The sequence below is a fragment of the Lethenteron reissneri genome, chromosome 34 (genome assembly GCF_015708825.2).
Source record: "Lethenteron reissneri isolate LAM-NWPU_2019-01 chromosome 34, ASM1570882v1, whole genome shotgun sequence".
NCBI lineage: Eukaryota > Metazoa > Chordata > Hyperoartia > Petromyzontiformes > Petromyzontidae > Lethenteron > Lethenteron reissneri.
This window is the reverse complement of record NC_083812.1, coordinates 2,174,109-2,198,173: the sequence shown is the minus strand read 5'-3', so window position 1 is coordinate 2,198,173 and position 24,065 is coordinate 2,174,109. Positions and strand designations below refer to the sequence as shown.

Genomic DNA, 24,065 nt, shown 5'->3' with positions numbered 1-24,065 from the left:
TTGTTGAGAAAGAAGATCAACATACACACGTACCACGCCCGGACTCATTTGCATCCCTCGTGGCAAAGTTTACACACCGCACCAGGTACTCATTTGACACTGAGTCGACCGAGGGGAGGGCCCACGACCGATTTAGATAATCGCTATGACTTGTGTTGGCCGTGAGCGGTTAATCGGAACTCGGGTCGCCAGATTCGCAGCACAGCATGCTAACCACTGCGCCACCGCTCTACACGCAAAATAACACACACGCTCACAAGACACACACAGACATCAATAAAGCACGGTCTTTGCGTTTCACTACAAATGCTCACAGCGCCACCAAGCCAGCTTTCTGCTCAAGTGGTCTGACTATAGCTTGCATACACACAGCCCTTTTGTCAATCCACTTGTGGAAGATATTTGTCTAAACTTCACCACGCTGATCTGTACAGGTTGGCGAAGGCGGGCAGCATAGACAGGAAGAGGGTCCTCTCGATTTTGAAATGAAATGAAAAATCTAAAAGTCGGGCCAAGATACGACAATTTGGACGTCACTGTGGCAATGGTCTCGCAGTGGCACGTGACATCAGCAGCAGCGTTGAGACATTGATGTGGATTTCATACTCATTTGTATACGAGCCAGAAATCCTAAAAACACTTGACTTTGTCCTTATAAATTCCAATGAATGTTGACATCTGAAATGCATCCCTACCCCGCCATTGTACTGGCTGGGTTCAGGCCTCTTCTTGCAAGAGCCAGAATTGAAAAAAATGTCTCCTCGTTGGCAGTTTGGCGTCGGTGAAATATTCCTCAACAACAACTCAACAACAACTAAGGACCGATTCGACGGAGACACCGCAGCCCGTACCCAAACCCCTCCATCCCACGCTGCTCCCAAGTCGACGGAATTTAGTTTTCTTTCATCATTTTGCAACAAAAAAAACGAACAAAAAAGTCAACACATTCATCAATAATTAGTCGATAGTTTGACCAATTGCCTTCTCTGCAGCTTGGAGAGAAGCCAGACTGAGACTGGTTGAATAATCGTTAGAGACCGCACTATATACACAATAGGGCTTGTTCTGAAATCTGCATCGCTTAGATGAAACAGCCATCGTGCAATGCAGTATACTCTTAATACATTTAAATAGTATTTTACTCCATGGCGCTCGAAAGGCCACATTGAGAGACAGTTGGAAATACTACGCCTGCAGTTTCGACATCAACGCAGAGGGAAGGCAGTTTCCACAAGGGCCCCCCTTGAAAGCCAGCAACCACCATCATCTCACCTCCTCCTCCACCTCATCTTTGCCGGGTTCACTAGGAGTCAAGCCTGGCAAAAAAGCAGCTGCTGATGTCCTCTGCGTGCGAATAAACACCGCTCCTGCCATCCGGGTTATGGCACCAGGCCCCGTGTTTGCCTGGCACACCCGGGGGGGTCAGGGCTCACAATCCTCGCTTCTGTCGCTCGCGTGGACCGGATGGGGCCAAATTTGTCCACCGAGTCTCATGCGAAGAGGACAATGCCACTGGCATGCCATCGCCACAGCCTGTGCTGAACTCTTTGCTGAAGAGATTAACAATTGTGTTTTCAGGCTCCGGTGATAAGCCACGCCGTGTTGTTTTTTGTTGTTGTAATGCGTTTCAACTCGGGTTGAATGGCAAGGAGCCGCGTCACCTCTGTCCCTCCGCGTCTTTTTTTTTGGTCTGTCCTGAACATAGGGGTCACGGCAATTCTCGTGAAGATTAGCCGATATAAATAACGTGCGTAGTTTTAGTGACTCCACCCTATTGAAAATCAGGCAACGTGACCAAAGGGTTGCTCGAAAGACGGCGATGAAAGGAAAAGTGCTGAGGTGATGACGTCACACCACATTCCCGTGCTCGACTTCCAATGTGACGTCATCGCGACGTCACACATCTCGCCCCTTGTGACGCCATCTTATTTTGTGAAGGCGAGTGAGTGGTGGTGTGGTGCGTTATGTATGTTTGTTGAACTTCTTTCGCACTGTACGTAGCCACCTCTCCCCTGCACCCCTCAACAACCCACAATGGTGAAGTATGGTCAAAACAATCCCAGACCCCATTTGGCAAAGGGCTGTGAATTGCATAATACACGTAATAATGCCAACAAACGTCAATTATATTTTCATAATTAACTACTTTTGTGTTGGATCGTGTAGGTATTAATGCCAATGTTCATCGATAAACCCTCCACCAGCCAGCAGAGCCAATAAAATCAAGATGCCACGTCACGTGCAAATGCACCAATTGATTTGTTTTGGAGGAACTCGTAGGATTGTTCAAAAGCAAGCAAGAATTTTGACAATTTTAAACTCGCCGTTTCGCTGGAGATTACATCCGGCATCGTCCGCTGTTCACAGAAGCTGCTGTCGTGTCAACGCCCGGTGACGCTCGATGTGATCTCCAGTGAATCGTCGAGTCAAACGTCGTGAAAAGTGTGCTCGATTTTCAACTTTCATCCTCCTCCTTCGGTTTGCTGAACAACCAAAACACATTCCTGCCTGCGGAGGGAGCTGGTAGGAACGTCGGGTTGCTCGTTCAATGGCCAAGGGTCAACGGCGGCGTGGTGTATTCTGCAAATATGGCCGACTGTGAGGGCGGGCACAAGCCGGCGTGAGAAGGTTAAACGTTGAGTTTTATAAGGGCACCACGGGGTGACCAGCCCCTCCCCACCCAGCCCCACCCCTCCCAAACCCCACCCTCCCCACCCAGCCCCACCCAGCCCACCCCTCACCCTCCCCACCCAGCCCCACCCAGCCCCTCCCTCCCCACTCAGCCCCTCTCCACCCTCCCCTCCCCACCCAGCCCCACCCCACCCTCCCCACCCAGCCCCTCCCCACCCTCCCCTCTCCACCCAGCCCGACCCCTCCCATTTTTGGATGCACGACGGACAGACACAATAACCCCCTGTGGGCTGGTGGAACCAGGTGGTTCCTACCAGTATAAGGAGGGCATGCTGAACATTATAAGTCACTTATCTACTCGAATTCTGTAAGCTTTGTAATTACATTACAAATGGCTCGAGGTATAATGTTTATTCGTGACATATTATAGACACACACACACAACAATAATAATACTACCGTATCGATGGGCACACAAAGACAAGTGAAACGTTACACCCTACTGCTGTTTCCAATTTCGAAACAGAATTTAACGCATCCTCCGGTCCTGCCAAGCAAACAGTCCGGTCTTAGGCATTCAATACGCAGCAACTTTATACTTTCGCAACAACTTCTAAATTACACAAATTGTATTATTGCTAAAATTAATATTGCCAGGTGATTGTGAGAGCATGAGAGGCAAAATCGCACCATGAGCGCAAATAGCCCCGTGTGAATCCAATTGTTGCACCACTGGTAATGCAGCATCACCCAATTGTATATATTATATATTCGAAGACAAGCAATGCTCGCATCATTGCTTTAGACAGCCTTTTACCGCATCATCTCCCCATAGAGGACCGCACAATGAACTGAATCATTCCCCTTTTTCAATCACTTAATCTGCAAACTTTCATCAACGGTCTGCTGCTCACTGGACACTGAGCCCTGAGTGACTTGTCAATTTTTCATCGAATACTCCTCAACTGCTGCTGGAAATTACACTGGTCAACAAAAAAAAACACTTTTTTCTGGCCTGGACTTTTGTAGCTGTTCTAGGCTAACTTCAGGGTGCTGATTCCAAATCTGATCTCAGATTTGCTCTATCACATCATTTTTATGCTATCGGCATACCCCATTTTCATTGATTTTACCAGAAATTAACTCTGTCACTTATGATTGCAAGTTGTTGCGAGTCAGTGACTGCTTTAGTGTTCAAATATGGTGCTGTATTTTTAGGATAGTGTGTTTATAATATCATTTTATGTAGATATCCACATTTATGAAATATTTTTATTCTGCAGTTTTTATAGAAAAAGCAATATTTAATATCTCAAAAACCTGACGTGATAGACAAAAACTGATGCCAGATTTGGAATCAGCACCCCAAAATTACCTTAAAACCGTTGGAATACCTTATGCCAAAAAAGGTGTGTTGACCAGTGTAATTCACTCAGACTGCTGGATCGAAAGTGTCACATCATTATTTTAATATTTTTCGTTGGTAATGCACCGGATCCTCGTATGCCTGTTCATTCGTTAAGTTACTCATCCATGTCTTCATCGCATGAGGCTACCCGCTGCCCCTCGTTACACCTTTGTGCTGGCGAGAGAAGATCTCACAGCGGCGCGAGACAACGCGAAAGAGCCCTGCGCTGAGGATCTGGCTGTCTGCTGCTGTTGCTGCGGCTGCTGGGGCTGCTGCTGCTGCTGCTGCATCTCAGGCTGAGCGTGGTCCGTAGCGTCGTCCGTGGCGCCGGTCCGGGCTCGCGATGCGCACATCGCGGAGAAGCCCACAAAGGTGGGACACACGGGGAGGTAGCGCAGCGCGCGCACGCGGCGCACCGCGGCCATGCCCACGGGGAAGTCGTAGGCGTTGATCTCCGCGCTGGAGCCGCTCGCCGCGTGAGCCCCGGCCTTCCACTGCAGCAGGCCACGCTCCTCCTGCGTGCCTTGGGAGGGGCGGCAGGAGAGATTCATTCATTTCCGAGGTTACCGTCCCATTCGTCGTGTTCGTTTGCTTGCTCGCTCGGTCGCAAGGAGAAGCATAAACCGTCACGTGATCTCCCGTCATCCTCGCAGCTGCAGTGGTGGCTTTTGGCTGGCCTTTGAACGAAGACGGTCACCGCGTCGCGCGCTTTCAGATGCACTTCTATGGCCGTCTGGAACGCTCTTCCGTCTGATATTAGGAAACCACTGGAGATATGCCCCGTTAAATCATCTAGATTGAGAACTCATTTCTCTAGAACTGCGTTTTATGTTTCGTTTGTTGTCCTTCCCCGCACCTCCAATTAGCACGGTGTGCTATTTACGGTGCGATATGAGTTCAATAAACACGCACACGTTGTTCATTCATTGATTACTTTTGTTCACGTATTATTTCATTCGTTTGTATATTCACACAACAAATGAGTGAATGCTAGACAGGGGATCGTTGACCTTTGCCGTCGTATACGCACACGGATAGACGCACGCCACGGAGAATGCACGCGCGCGTGCATCCAACACACCTGACCGCGCACCTGGGATCGTGTTGTCCAGAACGAATGCGACGCAGCCGCCCACGAACATCTCCGTGGTGAGTAGCACCGTGAGCACCTGGTCCAGCTCCACCACACCTGTGCGGGTGGGGCGGGGGTAGGGGGTAGGGGGTAGGGGGTAGGGGCCCCACATAGGTAAACATCGGCGTTCGTCTTTGCTGCACGCGTGTTCTCGCCGTCTCGAGCAGGTGGGTGGGTGGCCAGGTTCGGACGAATGGGTCATGACTTCAGTGTAACCGTAGCGTGTTTAAAGGAAGGTGGTCCTCGGCTTGGTTTCAATTTCACTGAGGCTCATCGGTGAGGCGCGGTCTCATAGTTAAATGCCACCGGATGCCGCACGTGTCCAACAACATCTGGCCACGCACGCACACAACGACAAAGATCCCCCGTAAAGCCTTAACACACTGTTGGCGCAAGCAACACACACCTGCTCACGGCCAATACCATTGACGATTATCTGAAGCGGCCCTGGGCCTCCCCGAGGTCGACTCATGCCCAAACGAGTACCTAGTGTGGTGTGTATATATCGCCACTGGGGAGACAAAGTGCGGTCGGGAGTGGAGTTGGCCACCCACCCCCCCCCCCCCTCGTGTGCCGTGCCAACATTCACAGGTGCTACCCGCTAACAGCACTTGCCCCAACAGTCTGTTAAGGCTTTATGGGGAATCTTTGTCTTTGTGGGCGAGCGTGCGTCACGGCTGGGATGTGGACTCACCGCTCTGCACCGGGTGCTGCTCCACGTAGCTGGGCAGCGTGAGCCCGAAGAACATGGAGAAGCCCAGCACGAAGAGGTTGCGCGAGGAGTTCATGTCCACGAACTGCAGGTTGGACAGCCCCACGGCCGTGATCATGCCTGGGGGGGGGTCACGGGGTCACGGGGTCACGTGAGGTGTGTGACTTTATCACCAATGTCATTACGATAGTGCATGGGGCAGAATCATCCGAAGGTGTCCATTGCACATTTCGTTATTTATCTCCACTTTGCGCTGTCTTGTGCCAATGTTCGCAAGCAGTTGGCCACATCTTTCTGGCACCAATCTCTTACGTCGTCGTCAAGCCCGTTTTCTGGTTGGCCTGTACGCCTCAGAGCGAATTGAAATTCGTTCGCTATATCCTAAATTAGTTTATTTTGCTAAAGATGAAGGGCGCAAACTTTTGTGTCCCCGAACGACAAGCCCGCAGTCGTGTGCTCGTGGCCATTAAACCAAAACTATCGACCTCGTAGTAAACCACTGCCCCGTCGTCTGCGCTCATTTTAATGGAGGAGGACGAGCATAAGTGCACGAACTCCCCGCACCTCCGATGAGCACGGTTAGCTACAGTACGTACGGTGCGAAAGAAGTTCAACATACATACAGCTCTCTCGTGAAGCTCTCTCGTCATGGCTATCACACCGCGACATTGCCACTTTGCTCCTGAAACATATTACCACGCGCAGGGATAGAATTGATATCCTGCACATGGGGATGCGTTTTGTTTTTGTTTTGACGAACGTGTCCATTTTTATTTGACCTATCAGCTCCGTTGTATTAAAGCGATTTACACTCACTTTAATAATAAAAATGATAACCACAACTTTCGGGTGATTTGGAACCCTGGAGTCTCAGAGGGATCTGGGGGTGACGACATGAAGGCGGTGGCTGGGGAGCGGGGGCGCATTTCGAGAGACTGCGTGCCTGGCCAGGTTTGGATGTCAAATCAGCAAAACATCAATGCGCGGGTGTCAAACGCAGGAGCCGGGGCACGGGTGCGCGTGCGTCTTTGTCCCAATGAATGGAACGCCTGCGGTTGTGCCAGCAGCTGAAATGTTTCAAATAAAAAAAAATAAAGAACGAAGAACAAAACGAGCGCGGACGCAATTAATGGAAACAAACTGTCAAGTTCCACGGCCATCCTCAAAACACGTCCCGGGTATTGCGTGCCGTGAGAAATGTCACTCGCATGATGGATGGCCTCTGCCTCTCTCGCCGTGCGAGCGCGGCGGGGGGGGGAATTCGCTCGCCGCTTCTACCGGGCGCCGCGGTGAGCACGCAACAAAGCAACCCCACGGCTGAGTCCACCACCACGGCTATGTCCACCACCACGGCTAAGTCCACCACCACCAACCCCACGGCTAAATCCACCACCACCACGGCGAAGTCCACCACCACTAACCCCACGGCTAAGTCCACCACCACCAAGCCCACAACTAAGTCCATCACCACCACCACCACCACGGCTAAGTCCACCACCACCAACCCCACAACTAAGTCCATCACCACCACCACGGCTAAGTCCACCACCACCAACCCAACGGCGAAGTCCACCACCACCAACCCCACAACTAAGTCCACCACCACCAACCCCACGGCTAAGTCCACCACCACTGCACTACTGCTCCCCACATATACACATAGATGAAGATGACCCGTGTAGGCTTAACAGAGTGTTGGGGCAAGTGCTGTTAGCGAGTAGCACCTGTGAAAGCTGGCTCGGCACACGGGTTGGTTGGCCAGAACGACGCCCGACCGCTTTTGTCTCCCCAGTGCTGATATTTACACAGCGTACCGGGTACTCATTTAAGGCTGAGTCGACCTAGGGTCGGCCAGGTCCGGTTCAGATATTCGTCACCGATGTTGGCCCATGAGAGGGAATGTGAATCGGGTCACCGGGTTCGTAGCGCAGTGCGCTAACCACTACGCCACCGCTCCCCATCAACAACACACATTGCACCCACACACGGCTGCGTACACACATATACACACGACGGAGAGCACGCAACGTGTTGAGGCCCGTATACACATGGCACAACTTCACAATGGCCTCTCTGTTGCCCTCCACGCATTCCTATAGAGCCCGTGCTGCGCGCCCAGCGTTGGGGCTGCTTTGGGTCACTCAGTCACCTCTTAAGGGCCCCAAGGGCCAGTTTCCGTGCTCACTCAAACAAATCCAGCCAAGTGGCATCACAGCCCCGACAAAATCCCCCCCCCCCCTCCAAGCCACAAGTGCAACCAATACATCACCGAATCTGAGTTAGCGCAGACCTATGCAGCGCACGAGCGAGTGGTTTTTTCGCGTGTTTTCGCCTTTGAACATTCGCTGCTGAATGTATGCTTTAACGTGATGAGTGGTGGTGGGGGTTTGTTGTTGTGAAACAAGGCAGCCTCACAGGCCGCCTGCCCTGCGTGTTTCTCCCGCTGTAGGAGTTACTGGTGATCGGCCGAATGTGTCCACTTGGCGCGATCATAATACCGATGATGATTGTGGTGATGAAAACGGCGTTGATGGTTGATGGTGAGAGAATGGTGATAAGGCTATGACTCCGATGATGGGGCACGTGCTGTTGGTGAGCACCTACGAAGGCCGCTTGGGGCGCACGAGGCGGTGAGCGGCCGGCACCACGTCCGGCCGCCGTCATTTCGCCAGTGCTGATGTTTTACGCACTGTGCAAGGTATTGATTTGAGGTTGGGTCGACCTAGGGGAGGTCCAGGCACTGTTCAGATATTCGCCACTGACGCTGGCCACGGGCGGGCATCAAACTCGGGTCTCCTGGTTCGTCGTGCGGTGCGCTAACCACGACACTACCGCTTCCCATGACTTTCCCACCCTCCCCCCACACTACTCACACGCGCATTGTGTAAAGGTAATCGTTGTGCCGTGGTGGATCAGCGAGGATGCCATGGCAAGGGGTCAAGCAGGTGACCCCTGATATGCGTGTGTAAATCTCCACACCTGCGCAGGTACACGGAGAGGAAAGGGGGGGGGGGGCAGCGGGGATGGGGGATGGGGCTCCCCTTTTCTCGTAGGGATCCAGGAGGGAGACGCGGACGTGCGGTTCTCCCACGACGCGCCCGGCTCTCAACAAAAGCCGCAGGCGCGCGCCAGTCACGCAGGTGCCCCGCCGCTAAAGTCATCACTGAGGATGAGGTCATGGACGACGACGATGATGATGGTGATGATGGACTGTGGGTCGTGTGTTGGTGTTAAGGTGTGTGTAATTGGTGTCCATCTGGTACAGATACAATGGGAGGCTGATCGATGCCAGGGTGCTGTCAGGGAATGGCTCCCTATTGGTCAACCACGTTATGTATGCCGACGACCTGGTAATTGCAGCTCACTCAGAGGAGGAGTTGGAGGCGCTGCTGCTGAAACTGGAGTATGCCACTAGGAGGTGGGGCCTTACCATCAGCTCCACCAAAACGAAGCACCTGCCTGGGTATTTTTGTACCATCGGGCACTCCACCACTAATCGGTGATGGGGCAGTTGTGGAGAGATTGGAGAATTTTCCAAACCTGGGCAGTGTGCTTATGACCGGCTCCGGTCTAACAGCAGAGGTCTCACTCCGAATCAGTCGAGGGGCATTATCTTTTCGTCGGTTGCGAAACGCTGTGTGGAAGCTACCTGGTCTGTCACTCCGCACGAAGCTTCGTGTCTTCTCGGCCACAGTCATTCCCTCCCTTCTCTACGCTTGCGAAACGTGGACCCCCCTAATGGAACATCTTCGCCGGTTAGAAACATTTTGGCTGGCCTGCCTACGATCAATCCTAGGTTTAACCAGGCTGGATAGTGTGAGGAGCTCACAAATCCTCGAAAAATCTGGACAAAGTCCCATCGGTGAGCACCTCCGGCAGGCAAGGCTGCGTTGGCTGGGCCATGTAGCCCGCATGCCCAAACAGCTTTTGTTCGGCCGGATCGAGGGCGCTAAACGGGCGCGGCACGGGCTAGAGAAGAGATGGAGTGACGTGGTACAGGAGGATGTGGAGCTGAGTGGACTTGCCGATGACTGGTACCAGCGGTGTCAAGATCGGCCTCTGTGGAGGAGGCTCGTGAAGGACGCTACAGGGCAGTTGGAGGCAGTCGCCCTCCAACAACAACAGAGGGCGGAGGAGCGACGCTCACAACAACGTGCGGAGTGCCGGGTGGCTAAAGCACAGCAAGTTGTCACAGTAAGGGGCACAGGTGGTGCATCAGCCAGTCATCTCGGTCATCTCAGTTAGTCGACCCGTGGCACCTGGGCCAGCCCCGTGACCTCCTGCCAGCGGGCGTTCGACACTTCACGTGGCCTCGAGGTGCACATGGCCTGACACAAGCGTCGTGGTGACGTCACCGACACTTAGTGGCGAATGGCGGTTGTTGTTTTTGTAATTGGTGTCGGTGCGAGGTGTGTGTAATTGGTGTTGGTGCAAGGTGTGTGTAATTGGGGTGGGAGGTCAACGAGTTGTTAGTTCAATGCGCTACGGGCCTGATGACCTGAGCTTGTTGTTGTAACTCGCAAACCCTCTGGACATGACAAGCCACTTCGTTGAGCTATCATTTGTGGCCAGGTCACTTCTGAAAAAGAGCGCTATAGCTCGGTGGGGCTTACCTGGTGAAATAAAGCGTAGTTTACAGTTGTGTTTTCGTGCCATTACCAGCGGACACCTCGCCATGCTTCTTTGCAACAATTCTCGGTCGTTGCACGCGAGATCAAACGAGGCGATGATGCCCCGAGTGCGGACAATGTGTCCAGGCGGCCCGGTCAATTAAGGACGGGAGCCAAGTCAACCCAAGCCTTGCGCAACCGACCGTGCACCGGGTCAACATGTTGGTGGTGGTGGTGCACTGGTGTGATTGCCACGTGAGAATGAATGCGTCTGGTCTACGCTGAACAAAAAGCAGAACCGTGTTCTTATCTGAGTCATTGATAAACATTGAGGGTTCAGGGGCCGACTCGAGATGCCTCGAGTGTTCTCAGGGGTCAGAGAGTCTGAGCCGGCACCCGCTGAGGGTTTTAAATCTTGGTTTCTGCTGCCATTGGTTAAACCGAGCTCTCAAGTGTCGTGAGTTGTTGGTGTCAGCCCAGTGAACGATGAATGGACCCAGACTAACCTGTTAGAACGAATTCACTGTTTGGCTGAATTGGGCAAACAAATTCCAGCTCTTGAGCTTGAACAAGTGTCAGCGTGTGGCTGCCACGTGACGCACATCTCTGCTGCAGAGAATGCGGGAATGCGAATTCGAACCTCGGACTCTCAACGACACCGGCTCAGCGTCTCAGACGCTGCCATCATGAACCCCCCCCCCCCCCCCCTCCCCGAGCCGCTCGCCCCTTACCAAAGAGGGTGCAGAAGAGCGCGCCGAGGATGGGGTCGGGCAGCGAGGCGAAGAGCGCCGTGAATTTTCCCACGGTGCCCAGCAGCAGCATGATGCCCGCCCCGTACTGAACGACGCGCCGGCTTCCCACCTGCGGACACCGACGCGGCCACAGCGGAGCAGCGCGGAGTGAGACAACGCCGTCCGCTCCGTTCGCTTTCTCGTGGCCACGGGCACAGTTGGAGTACCGTGAAGGGGTCGTGGTTCTTCACTCATTTTTAGAGGGGAGGGGGAGGAGGGGCGGAGGCACTTTTCCCCGATTAAACATCATCAGAGGGCCGACACACATTTGCAACCGTTGGGGGTTTGACAGCAGCACAATGATGATGGGTTTCTTTTTATCCCATTTGTGTATTGTCAGGCTGTTATATTCTGAACTTTCAGGTCATTCGCCCTATTCTGCCGTTACATTCTCAGCATCCTCCGCATGAACCACGTCCCAAAAATGCTAGCGGAAGATTCCCGTCTCGTTGGAATGTTCGAGTCTAGCTGTCTCAGACCGATCCTTAGAGGGGGGGGGGGGGGGGGGGGAGCAAGCACCACGCGCATTGTCGCCTGACTGTTTGTGATGATGTGCACACGAGGCCAGGCTTTGAAGAACGTTGAAATAAGTTGGCTTTCACAAAACGATATTCATGCTGACATGTTCCACCCCTCGTTTGTATCCCCCCCCCCCCCCCCCCACTGAGCGAATGTGACAAATGAGTGTACTTTTTAAGTGATGCCCAGCAGTCAAGGCAATTTATCGGATGTTTAAATGAACTGCGTGAACGCATGAGATGTGACCTGGGAATACTTGATAACTCACTTAGAATTGTTTATATATATAATAACCCATGCCAGCTCCATTTAATCATTTCATTGTAAGGTCATCAAAGGTGGTGGTGGCTTGGGGAAGATCTTAATCCAGCAGTGGATTGACCACGACCGACTACGATGGACTTCGTTTGAACACTTTGCAGTCCGCGTTTGATTGCACACGGTCTTTGTTTCATTGCGTCGTCTCCCCACGGACAGCTGCACAATGAAGACAACACATTCACGAAACATTCACGAAACATTCACTCTTTTTTCCTCCACTTAAATCTGCCTACTCTGAACAAACGTCTACATTATTGAGGGGGGAAAACTCAACACGTTCGCCAATAACGCTGCTGCCTTCAAAGGAAACGCATAGACTAGGAAACGTTTCTGGCAATGGCCCTTCTCCATAGCGCGTGAAAATCTATCGTCTGAAACGCCATCTGTTATATCTTTAAAGGCCACAGTGTTATCGACGAATGTGTGTTTGCATTGTTAACTGTGCTTGTGCACCACTGCCAACGCAGCAGCAGCACCACCAAATACTTTTTTTTCAATTTCTTGACGTTGAAAACTCTGGGCTTGATACAGCTGTCGTGGCTGTGACGGTACCACCTGAAGACGGAAGCTTGTGTTGCCTCCGAAACGTCGTGATTTTTATTTTATTTTACTTTTTAATGTTTTTACCTATGTGACTTTACCGAAAAAACCTAAGAATATGAATCATTGCAGTCACGAAAGCTTCAAATCTAGAACTATTATAAAGTGTTTTTTTGTCCGGGCCAACCTCCTCAAATGACCTCCTAGTTTTGCAATGTCGCATGGACCAGACCGCTCTTGAATGTGGTGAATTCACGCACGGGCCGCTCACGCCCTCTGACGGGCAGAGTTAAGATCGGAGTTGATGTTCGGAGCTGGGAGGGAGGCTCGGGTATAGAGTTAGGGCTCGAGTTAGAGGCTTGGGTTAGGATTAAGTGAGGCTGAGTGGGATTAGGGTAAGAGCTTGGGGTTGGCTACGCTTAGGGGTTAGAGGTAGAGTTTAGGATTAGGATTGAGAGTTAGGATTTAAGCTGAGTGTTTTGAGTTCAGCGTTATGGTTGAAGATTATAGTTCAGGGTTAGAGTTCAGAGATTGAGTTCAGGGTTAAGGTTAACGGTTAGAGTTTATGGATTGATTCAAGGTTAGGGTTTATGGTGTGAGTCGGGGCTTGTATTGTGGTCTTGAGTTCAGGGTTTTGGGTTAGAGTTCAGGTTGAGGGTCTATGGTGGACCCTGGTCCTACCTTGGTGATTCCCAGGACGCCGATATTTGGACTAGAAGACGTGGATCCGTTCCCAGTACCGAATAATCCGGCGATGATGCACGACAATCCTTCCATGAAGATCCCTCTGCCCACACACACACACGTCGCTTTGTCAGATGTCCACTCACAGCAGCATGACACGACAAGCCGTTGTGCCAGGCTAGGTGCCGTGTGGTGTGCACCACATTGCCTGGGAGTGGCGGCAGATGCCACGCGTGGCTTCTGAAATCAATCTGGATTCCATGCCATGATGCTGAGAGCACAAAACTGGGAAGAGAGATTGTTTTAAAATAGTATTAATATCTTATTTAAAATAATGTGTGTATGAAACTTCCTGGCTGACTGCTGTCTGGGCTTCTCTCCATCCCAATCGTAAACCCGATTGTTAGTGGCTTCAGACCGTCGCCACCAAAACTAGCTGGGTAACTGGCAACATGGGATTATGCGCGTAACAAATGAGCATTGAATGGAGTTGAAACTGTGGACGAAGAAGTTGGGAGACATTTGATGGATATCAACGCCCAAGGGGTGGGAGAAACAACTGCAGAGAGACCAGACTGCCGGGGTTCATCTACTCCAGAATATCCATTAAATCCTAACGAATATAACAAAAACATCAGAATACGTATCATCTTGGAATATCATTACTACATGAAAAAGAAGAGTACCTTCAGTACTCCAAGTACAGGAGGATTTAACACGTAGGCTTTCGCGACCAATATCATCCATAATACGGGGGGGGGGGGGGGTTAGACAAGGGCACGACCAACATAATGGTGGTGAAATGTCAACGACCTCGCCTGGTTTGCAGGAGGCAGTGGGTTCCATACCCCGACCCAAACGCCTCTCCCCGTGATCACGTGGACTTTTCTCGGAGTTTTCCGGTTTTTCTCTCCACGTTTAGAATCAACATCACCACGCGTTTAGAGGATTTTAATTTGGCTGCAGCTCTCAATTTCCCGTTGACGTTAAACCACTTGGTTGAGCTATCATTTGATGGCCAGGTTGCTTTTGGAAAAACAGCTACATAGCTTAAGTGGGCTTTACTTGGTGAAATATTTTGTTTTGTTTATATATGTTTTATAGATTAACTTTAGTTTTCCGATGAGAGGAGGATCGTGACAACAGCATCCACAACACGACAGCCGTCTCTTTCAGGGGGCTTCGAAAAAATGTTAACACTTTTACATGCGACTATCGTTTTTAATTAAAAAAAGAACGAATGCACTGTAACTTGATAACAAATGTAATGTTAATAGCGTCAAAAATTCAAAGAGTCTCTCCACTTGTTCGCCATCGTTGTCAACGCGTGCCTGAAATCTTCTCCAAGTGGTCCCCAGAGCCCGGAGGAGGCACATTTCTTCGTGGTTTTGTTGTAAATTTCTCAGAAGCGTTCAACATTTTTGTTTGAAGCACCCTGTAGTATTCCGCAGCGGAGCCACCCACGTGGTTCCCGTGCTCGCCGTACCTGTTGATCGCGTGCACCGGTGGGGCCGGAGCCCCGCAGAGACGCGCGCACGCGTAGTAGTCGCCGATGGACTCGATGATGCCCGCCAGCACCGCACTGAACATCCCCACCACGCCGGCCACCGTCACCACGGGCAAGCCCCACTGGCCTGCGCGCACCGCGGGAGATGCGCGTGTGTGTCCGTGCACGTGTGTGCGTGTGTGTGCGTATGTGTGTGCGTGTGTGTGTGCGTGTGTGCGTGTGTGCGTGTGTGTGCGTGTGTGTGTGTGCGTGCGTGTGTGTGTGTGCGTGTGTGTGCGCGTGTGTGCGTGTGTGTGTGTGCGTGTGTGTGTGCGTATGTGCGTGCGTGTGTGCGTGTGTGTGTGTGCGTATGTGTGTGCGCGTGTGTGTGTGAGCGTGCGCGTGTGTGTGCGCGTGCGTGAGTGTGTGTGCGCGTGTGTGTGTGCGCGTGTGCGTGTGTGCGTGCGTGTGTGCGTGTGTGCGCGTGTGTTCGTGTGTGCGTGCGTTTGTGTGTGCGTGTGTGTGTGCGCGTTGGGGGAGGTGGGGGTTAATCGTTGAGCGGTAGCGCAGTAGATTTTGCATGGCTCTACGAATCTACTTTGACCCACATTCCATCCCCCTTCGCGGCTAACATCACACCCCCCCTCCCCCGGGCCTTTCCCTAGGTCGACTCAGCCTTAAACGAGTACTTGGTGTGGTGTGTGTAAATGTCGGCACTTGGGAGACAAAACGCGGCCGGTTGTGCCGCGCTTACCACACCATCCTCCCATGCACAGCACTAGGCCCAGCAGTCTGCTAAGAGGCTATATGGGGGATCTTTGTCTTTGTTGCGTGTGTGTGTGTGGACGCACATGGGTAGGCGATCCTGAACCAGGGCGCCCTGCTCATGATGTCTCCGCGCGCGTCCGTGCGTGCGTGGAATCCGTACTCCTCTTCCCGCTCCGGGAAGACTCCGCTGAGTGTGAGCACGTAGCAGATGAGCCAGGACAGCACGATGGCCATAATGATCTACGTACAGGGCGCGGGGGAGGACATCTCTACACGTGGTGGCGATTCCCTGCAGCGGCAAGAGGCCGATTGCATTCACCACGGTTGGTGGTGCAAACAGAATTGGACTTTGCCCTTTCCGGCAATCATCCAGGAGGCGTTAAGATGTTCAAACGCCACATAAGACACCTATTGCAAATGCATCAAGTCTGCAATAACCACGCATGCTTCTGGTAAAACGTGCATATAAACATGCTTTGATAATAGTCCCATATATATATTCACCACGATTCTGAATACAATAAAAACTAATTTTAATTTGAGTCATGACCCTGGCTAGCAGCAATTCAATGAATCACATGGGTGTGGGGAAGGGTGATTGTGGAGGGAATGGATTTGATTTATGTACAACCAGTTAACCACCGTGCCACCAGTTGAGCACTGGTGGCACAGTGGTCAGTGCACTGCGCAATGAGCCAAGCCACGCGAGTTCAATTCCCTGCCGCGACCAAGCATCACTGTGCGGCTGGCTTGAAGTGGGATTTGTTGGGGTAAGGCACTACCACTTGATTACAAGGTAGGCCTGTCTATAATAGTCTTACGAGGACAAAATCACTGTCATGAAGGCACAACATAGCGAGATGGATGTGTTCCGGCTGAAATCGAGCAAGTGATTTCCAAATCGCCCCTGAATCTCACTCCCCCCCCCCCCTTACACTGACCAGCATGATGAAGTATGGTCAACCAATCCCCCGTAATCCAGCAGCAGTAGCAGCAGCTCCACAACTCACGGGAAACATCTTGAAGATTTGGAAGCGGTTGGTGGAGCATCCCTGTCCGCGGCGATACACGGGCACGGGCACGGAGGTGTTGCGCAGGTACTGCGAGAAGAGGATGATGAGCACGATGGCCCTGCAGGTGGGACGACGGCACACAGGTGTGGCAGGGGGGGGGAGTGGGGACAGATATCTCAGACATCGATGTTTAAACTGGTGTTGGTACTGGACACCTGTGAAAAGGAGCTTCATAGCTTATCGGATTCCTCCAGTATTAATACAGATTCTGTGCCAGGCTTGGACAAGGTCATCGCCCGCTACTTCTCACGAAGGCAATCGGAGAGCACAGACGAAACATACACAGATATTGGTTGACTTATCCAGTAGGTGGCACGTGACTTGGAGCCACAGCCCATGTTAAGTCCCGGCGAGTGCGCTAAGCCGCTGCTGCTGCTGTGGCCGAGGGTGAAACATGAAAGTGATGGGCGCACCTCCGTTTAGCGCGGTTGGGCTACGCATGGCGTGAAAAAAGAAGTTCAACATGCATATTTACCAGCGTCAATTCAGTGAAAGAGGGTCCATGGATAGAGTTACTGGATAGCGTGGTCAAGGTAACAGCTCGGAGTATGGTCTGGACTGGTTGTCTAGCGTAGTGATGGTTACCGGGTGGGGTCTGCCTATCGAGTCGTCGTGCTTGCTTGTGTGGTAAAGGATATGCCTAGTAAAGTGAGAGTTGTGGTAGGATCTGCTTGGCTCTTGTGTTTACGGTTATGGCTAGCTTCTGGCGGTCGAGCATGATTAGACGTACGCCGAGCATCGGCGTACGTCTAATTCGTGACGAATCTCTCTCCCTCCTGGTCTGTGTATCCACCACTCCCTCCCCAACCACCCCCATCGTCCCGTGCACTGCGCCCACATGGCCGAGATGCCCCAGTGCCGCCCGGCGCGGTCCCCCGCCGCTTGGAAGACGGAGAGGCCGATGAGCGAGACGGTCGGCGTGACGGTGAGCGGACCGATGTAGCTCAGCATGGCCCCGGGCAGCCCAGCGAGCCCGATGAACACCTCCACCAGGCACGACACGATGATGGAGCCCTGGATCTGAGTGACGATGATCGCCGTGGCGGTGGCGGTGGTGGCGGTGGTTGTGTGGATGGGGGGGGGGGGGTGAGAAGAGATCGAATTAATGTTACATATATATCTGTACCCGTGTGTATATGTCTCTCGTGAAGGACGCGGCTGGGCAGTTTGTGGGAATCGCCCTCCAATAACAACGGAGGGTCGAGGAGCGATGCTCACCACAACGAGCGGAGCGCCGGGCGGCTAAAACACAGCAGGTTGACGCAGTGTGGACAAAAGGTCGTGCATCTGCCAGTCATCTCGTTCAGTTAACCCATTACACCTAGGTCTGTCAGCGAGCCTTCGACACGTCACGTGGTCTCGAGGTGCACCTAGCTTGGCACAGGCGCCGTGGCGAACGTCTCCGCCACTCAATGGCGAACGGCGACTGTTGTTGTTGTTGTTGATGTTGTTGTTGATGTTGTTGTTGTGCGCCTCTCGTCACCTCTCTGATGCGTGGGTGCCACGTCTCTGACGTATCCAGAATGCCGTTCGTCCCGTTGGGGTAGATCATCGCTGCGGACGGCACACGGCAATGCACGGCGCGCCTACCATCAGGAGACCCGGGTGAATTGTCAAGGCTAAGTTGGGTTTACCGGCCTTAAACTACTGAAACGAAACTATGTATATATATATTTTTTTATTTCACCAGGTAAGGCCCAACGAGCTATGTCGCTCCTTTTGAGAAGAGACCTGGCCACGAATGATCGCTCCACGAAGTGGCTTTCTCGCGTGCAAATTTATGGGGGGGGGGGGGGGGGGACCAGAGGACCGGATAAAAATCCAGGCCACCACAGAGAGAGAGGACTTCAAATTGACAGCAGCAGGCGTCAGATTTATGATCGAACCATCACCAAGCGAGGTAATTAACATCTCGCCACCATGGCGCCCTAACAGGAGCTCGCTAACAGCACCTGTCACTGTCCCCGTGACCAATGGTGATGGTGATACTGCCACCCCTCGCCATGGCTTCCGTCCTTCCACCAGATCCCCAAAAAATAGGAATATCGATGCGCGTCCTTCCAAAGGGAAAACCAAACCCCTAATAGTGAACAGGAATACAAGGATGACAATGTTTATGTGTTCCATATGTTTTCAGATAACACTTAAAGGGCACGGTGAGCGAGTTCCAAGGGGAAATGAGCGGCACGTTTATGTTGCAATGCGGTAAATTCACTGAAACGGCACGACTGGACTTTGGTTGGGAAGGAGCGGAGTCATTCCTCTCGCTCAGGGGAACCGTCTCCCTCCCTGAGAGCCAAACCAGGACCCTCAATGCAGAGGGGTCACGGAGCACGCTCAGAAAACGAAAAGCACGCTCATTGGTCAATCAGTTCTGCCGAGTTCAAGTTGATTTTGTGTAACCAGGCGAAAATGCACGAGAGATAGGGAGTCTCATTTGCAAGAGTGGACTGGGGCATCACTCTGCCGGTAGGGTGGCGATGATTTCTGCTGCTGCTGTGTGCGTAACCCCAATTGAGTTCATTTGCGGTTACATATTCGAATTTGGAAAATTTGAAACCTGACGCCGTAGAATGACGTCAGGGGGAGATCTTTAACGGCCGCTGTGAAGCATCGTCATGGTTCATTCATCCGCGGTTATAATCGTGGCGGCCGTTGGATTTGAACCGTGACGCTCTGTAACGTGCGGCGAACTCGCCACCGCCGGGCCGCGTCACCGCACCTTAGATGGTTGCATCGATGAGTAAATATTGTTTGCGAGCCATTTTCGAGTGGTAGGCCACACATGCACATCCGATTAGCACGGTCGGCTACGTGTGGTGCGAGGGAGTTCAACGTCCATACAGACGTGCTGCTGCAGGCTGTATGAAGTGAAGCCGCGAGCTGTACCTGGCCCACGGGGGATTTTTCCTGAGCACTGAATGAGTGGGCGTGGGTGCGTGCGTGCACCCTGTGGAACCCACATGCGTCCGGACACTTCCACTTGTCCAGGGCGAGGATGGCACGGGCTGGCACCAGGAAGGCAAAGGCGCTCGCCTGAAACAAGGGCAGTCCTTGGAGCAACACGGGGTCGGGGTTAGAGTTGGGGTTGGGGTGAGGGTTACTTTCAGAAGACATGGGTTAGCTGTCTCTTAGAATACTGCATACGGGCACATGTGTGGTAAATTGCATGAATTACCGGGTGCATGCGGATGCGATGGCCATGTTGATGGTAACAGTGATGATGATGGCGACAATGATGTATTTTATGACAGCCACGAGATGTGGTGAATTTAGTCCCCGCCGATAATTTTACGGGAACTGAACGGATGATGTTTCTCAAGGTGCTGGCTGGAAAAAAAACTTGTCCGCCCACCTGCACCCGAAGGTGGTCTGCAGGAGCGTGGTGATGCCCACCACGGTGAAGATGGTGCCGATGAGCTGGCTGATGGCCACCTGGTCCTTGCCCACGCACATGGCTTCGGCCAGGAGGAAGGGAACCGCGATGGTTCCGCTGAAGCAGGTGAGGTAGTGCTGTCGTGCAGAGATGTGCTCGTCGTCATCGTCGTCGTCCTGACCGTCGTCATCATCGTCATGCTGGATGACCCTCACCTCTTCCAAGTCTTCTGGCCAGCATTGGAACAGGAGGATGAATTTCCTCTAGATCGGGTCTCTTGAACTCGTTACAGCGGAGCACCTTCTCCCAGCAATGGGATGAGCAAGGAATTGCAAGGCTAAACCTTTACTATTTTGTTTCCTTCCTACTGGACATCTGTGAAAAAAGAGCTGCATAGCTCATCGGATTCCCTCAGTCTAAATACACATTCGGGTGGGACTGATATCCCTGGATACCCCCAGCCGAAGAAGTGACTCCAGCATGACATCACTTAACCAATCAACTTTCGCTGACGTTTGATTGCATTCAATGCCGCTGTCTTGCAGGTTGTATGTGTGCTTGCATCATGCCCATTTGCCAAATCAGAAAAAAAATCAACAGTGACATTGCCCCCTACTCGTGGGATGATGCTCACATGCAGGCCGGTGCTGCACAGAGACAACTGCCGTCAGGGATGAGTGAGTGCATGGGTGAGTGGTGTTGAGACCTGCAGTGTGGTAAGTGGGTGGGTGGGTGAGTGAATGGGTTAGTGGTGATGTGACCTGCAGTGTGGTAAGTGGGTGGGTGAGTGAGTGCATGGGTGAGTGGTGTTGAGACCTGCAGTGTGGTAAGTGGGTGGGTGGGTGAGTGAATGGGTTAGTGGTGATGTGACCTGCAGTGTGGTAAGTGGGTGGGTGAGTGAGTGCATGGGTGAGTGGTGTTGAGACCTGCAGTGTGGTAAGTGAGTAAGTGGGTGAGTGGGTGAGTGAGTGGTGATGTGACCTGCAGTGTGGTAAGTGGGTGGGTGGGTGAGTGAATGGGTTAGTGGTGATGTGACCTGCAGTGTGGTGAGTGAGTGGGTAGGTGAATGGGTGAGTGGTGTTGAGACCTGCAGTGTGGTAAGTGAGTAAGTGGGTGAGTGGGTGAGTGAGTGGTGATGTGACCTGCAGTGTGGTAAGTGGGTGGGTGGGTGAGTGAATGGGTTAGTGGTGATGTGACCTGCAGTGTGGTGAGTGAGTGGGTAGGTGAATGGGTGAGTGGTGTTGAGACCTGCAGTGTGGTAAGTGAGTAAGTGGGTGAGTGGGTGAGTGAGTGGTGATGTGACCTGCAGTGTGGTAAGTGGGTGGGTGGGTGAGTGAATGGGTTAGTGGTGATGTGACCTGCAGTGTGGTGAGTGAGTGGGTAGGTGAATGGGTGAGTGGTGTTGTGACCTGCAGTGTGGTGAGTGGGTGGGTGGGTGAGTGAATGGGTGAGTGGTGATGTGACCTGCAGTGTGGTAAGTGGGTGGGTGAGTGAGTGAATGGGTGAGTGGTGATGTGACCTGCAGTGTGGTAAGTGGGTGAGTGAGTGAATGGGTGAGTGGTGTTGTCACCTGCAGTGTGGTGAGTGGGTGAGTGAGTGAATGGGTGAGTGGTGATGTGACCTGCAGTGTTTTAAGTGGGTGGGTGGGTAAGTGAATGGGTGAATGTTGGAATTGTCAATCAACCCGCACGCTTTACGTCGTTGAATACAGGTGTTCTAGAGGGACTGAGACCGGCCACACACTCACCTGGAAGCCCAGTAGGAGACACAGGTACCATGGAGGGACGTCCTCAATCTTGTAGATCATGTCAAAGCTGCTCTGTTGGCTGCGTCCTGCGGTCTCGCACACCCTGCAGGGTCGCTGAGCGACACACCTCCATCATCATCATCACCATCATCATCATCACCATCATCATCATTCATCAAAATCACATTTATTTATAGTGAATTTGCATTTTATACGAGGGATGCTGCAGTGATGTGTTTGGTCATCGCGCTGGAGTTGCAATCCAGTTGCTTGGCGGTTCGATTACGTCTCCTGGACGTCACTACGTTGCACGTGGCTGTCTGTAATCCAGCAAAACGGGGTGAAACCCCCTTCCCGTGGGCATTGAGGAGGTACCGTACCCTGACTCGCCAGGAGAAGGCAGTGCAGCTAGTGGACTAATCGCCATCTGGTGTCATCTGTACGGCGATAGAGTGTTGGCCCCCTCGCACAATGCGTGGATTTTCTCCGGGTGCTCCGGTTTCCACCTCCCGCGTGCATAACAAACACGACTCTTCATTAATTTATAAAAACACGCCAGTGTAGCGACAGGACCCTTCTGCAAAAAAAAAGAGTCATACGACTCGGCGTGGCTCTCCTGGACACACGAGTAAAGCAGTGATGGGCGTCCCTGGCACGTGATGATAATAATAACAACGACGAACAACACCGCCGGGCAAAGACTCACGTCCCCTTCGGCTCGCGACTCCAACGGACGCCCCAGGTCTCCCACCACTTGCCGTCCTCCATTCACGTACGAGTGTTCCTGCAACCCATGCCGACATTGGCGATGCAATTAAAACAACAAGTAGCAGCAGCAGCGTTTCTCTTGTAGTTACCCGCCTAAACTAAAAACGAAACTGTTTCTTTTTTAACCTTACCAGGTAAGACCCACTGAGCTATGTAACTGCTTTTTCAGGAGCGACCAGGCCACAAATGATAGCTCAACGAAGTGGCTTATCGCGTGGAAATTGATTCAGCCAAGGAATCTAAACGCGTGACGTTGATTCTAAATGTGGAGGGTAAACCCCGAGGAATCGGAGAAAAATCCACGCGACCACGGGGAGAGAGACAAACAAGCTCCAAATTACAGCAGGCGTCAAGGTCGAGATCGAACCCGCGACCTCCTGCATACCAGGCGAGGTAGTTAACATTTCAGGAGATTCTCACCAAGTCCCGCTTTGTCGAAATTTGACCAACTCCCTCCGAAAGGACGTTCACCACACAATTAGAACATCCGATTATCACGGTTGGCCACGCACGGCGCGAAGGAAGTTCAACACACACGACATTCATGGAAGAGATGGAGCGATGAAATAATCTCGCGTGCAGAAGTGAGATTTAATCTTTGCATCGCGCGACCGTGAGAGATAGCGACGGCTTTGGAAACATTCCTTCATCCGGCAGCGGATAATCGTGGCCACTGATGACAACGCCAATGATGGTGATGATGATGACGATAGCAATGTCAAATACAGCGAAGGACCCTTACCTTCAACCCTCCTTCCCCTCTCTCCGGGTCAGGCATCCCGTTGCTGCTCGCTTGCAGATCCGTCGATGCCATCGCCTCTCCCTCCAGGTCCCGTCGTTGTCTCGAAATCCCGAGCGGAGAGGAATCTGCGACCCCCCCCCCCCCTCCATCGTCGATTTGACGTCGCCCTTTGAGCCCCGCTCCTCTCATTCGCGTGCGTCACTCGATCACTCATTAATCGGCGATCTTCGCCGTCTTACAAATCTGTCCAACATCAGCGGCAAACGGAGGGGGGGGGTCACGCCGAGTTGATAAACGGGCAATGAGTAACTCGAACGATTTGCCGGCAACTCGATAATTGGTGACTAAACGTTTGCGTCGTGAATTTCGTGAATGCGAGACGCCAGCAAGTTGCAGGATGGGATCTGTGTGCATCTCCTATTCAGGTGGGGGGGGGGGGGGGGGGTGAGACGTATAATGATTTACACAGGGGAGAGCATCATGCAGGCATCGTGTTTAGTGTTTATACGACAACTGGTTGCAGCCGCATCACACGATCACTGCGCAAATCCGCGACACACGGAGGCGCACATGTACTGCCTTGTGCAAATCGCACTTGGCTACGTACGGTGCGAACGAAGTTCAACGTACATGCATCCATACGTGCGTTCATTGTGCTCCGTCAATGAATGTGGGAGGGGAAACCGGAGGGGATAACTCACGCGTGCGAGGTGGGGGAGGGGAGGGCGCCACCATCACAGATGGAGATTAGTCAACA

General features: G+C 52.4%; 1 protein-coding gene across 2 annotated transcripts; it reads right to left on the bottom strand.

Annotated features, from left to right (window-relative positions):
- Window positions 1–3,027: 3,027 nt before the first annotated feature.
- On the bottom strand, window positions 3,028–23,445 carry LOC133350528 (solute carrier family 23 member 1-like). 2 transcript variants are annotated; one of them, XM_061564901.1, is made up of 15 exons: window positions 23,309–23,445; window positions 22,505–22,582; window positions 21,799–21,912; window positions 20,032–20,188; window positions 19,639–19,728; window positions 18,159–18,229; window positions 17,514–17,695; window positions 16,613–16,733; window positions 15,686–15,842; window positions 14,835–14,982; window positions 13,346–13,451; window positions 11,225–11,354; window positions 5,866–6,003; window positions 5,133–5,228; window positions 3,028–4,562 (listed from the first exon to the last, which is right to left on the bottom strand). In XM_061564901.1, the coding sequence occupies exons 1-15, from the start codon at window positions 23,378–23,380 to the stop codon at window positions 4,201–4,203; spliced, it is 2,022 nt and encodes a 673-aa protein (XP_061420885.1). In that variant the 5' UTR covers window positions 23,381–23,445; the 3' UTR covers window positions 3,028–4,200. The 2 variants fall into 2 exon arrangements, with proteins under 2 accessions (XP_061420885.1, XP_061420886.1); XM_061564902.1 differs by having other exon boundaries at window positions 4,211–4,554.
- Between the last annotated feature and the right edge of the window lie 620 nt (window positions 23,446–24,065).

Coding starts and splice junctions, on each gene's coding strand:
- LOC133350528 (XM_061564901.1), bottom strand. CDS start 23,380: ATGGCATCGACGGATCTGCAAGCGAGCAGCAACGGGATGCCTGACCCG. Junction 17,696..18,158: donor GGCACCCACGCATCAGAGAG/GTGACGAGAGGC, acceptor ATCGTCACTCAG/ATCCAGGGCTCCATCATCGT. Junction 4,563..5,132: donor TCTGGACAACACGATCCCAG/GTGCGCGGTCAG, acceptor GCCCCTCCCAAG/GCACGCAGGAGGAGCGTGGC.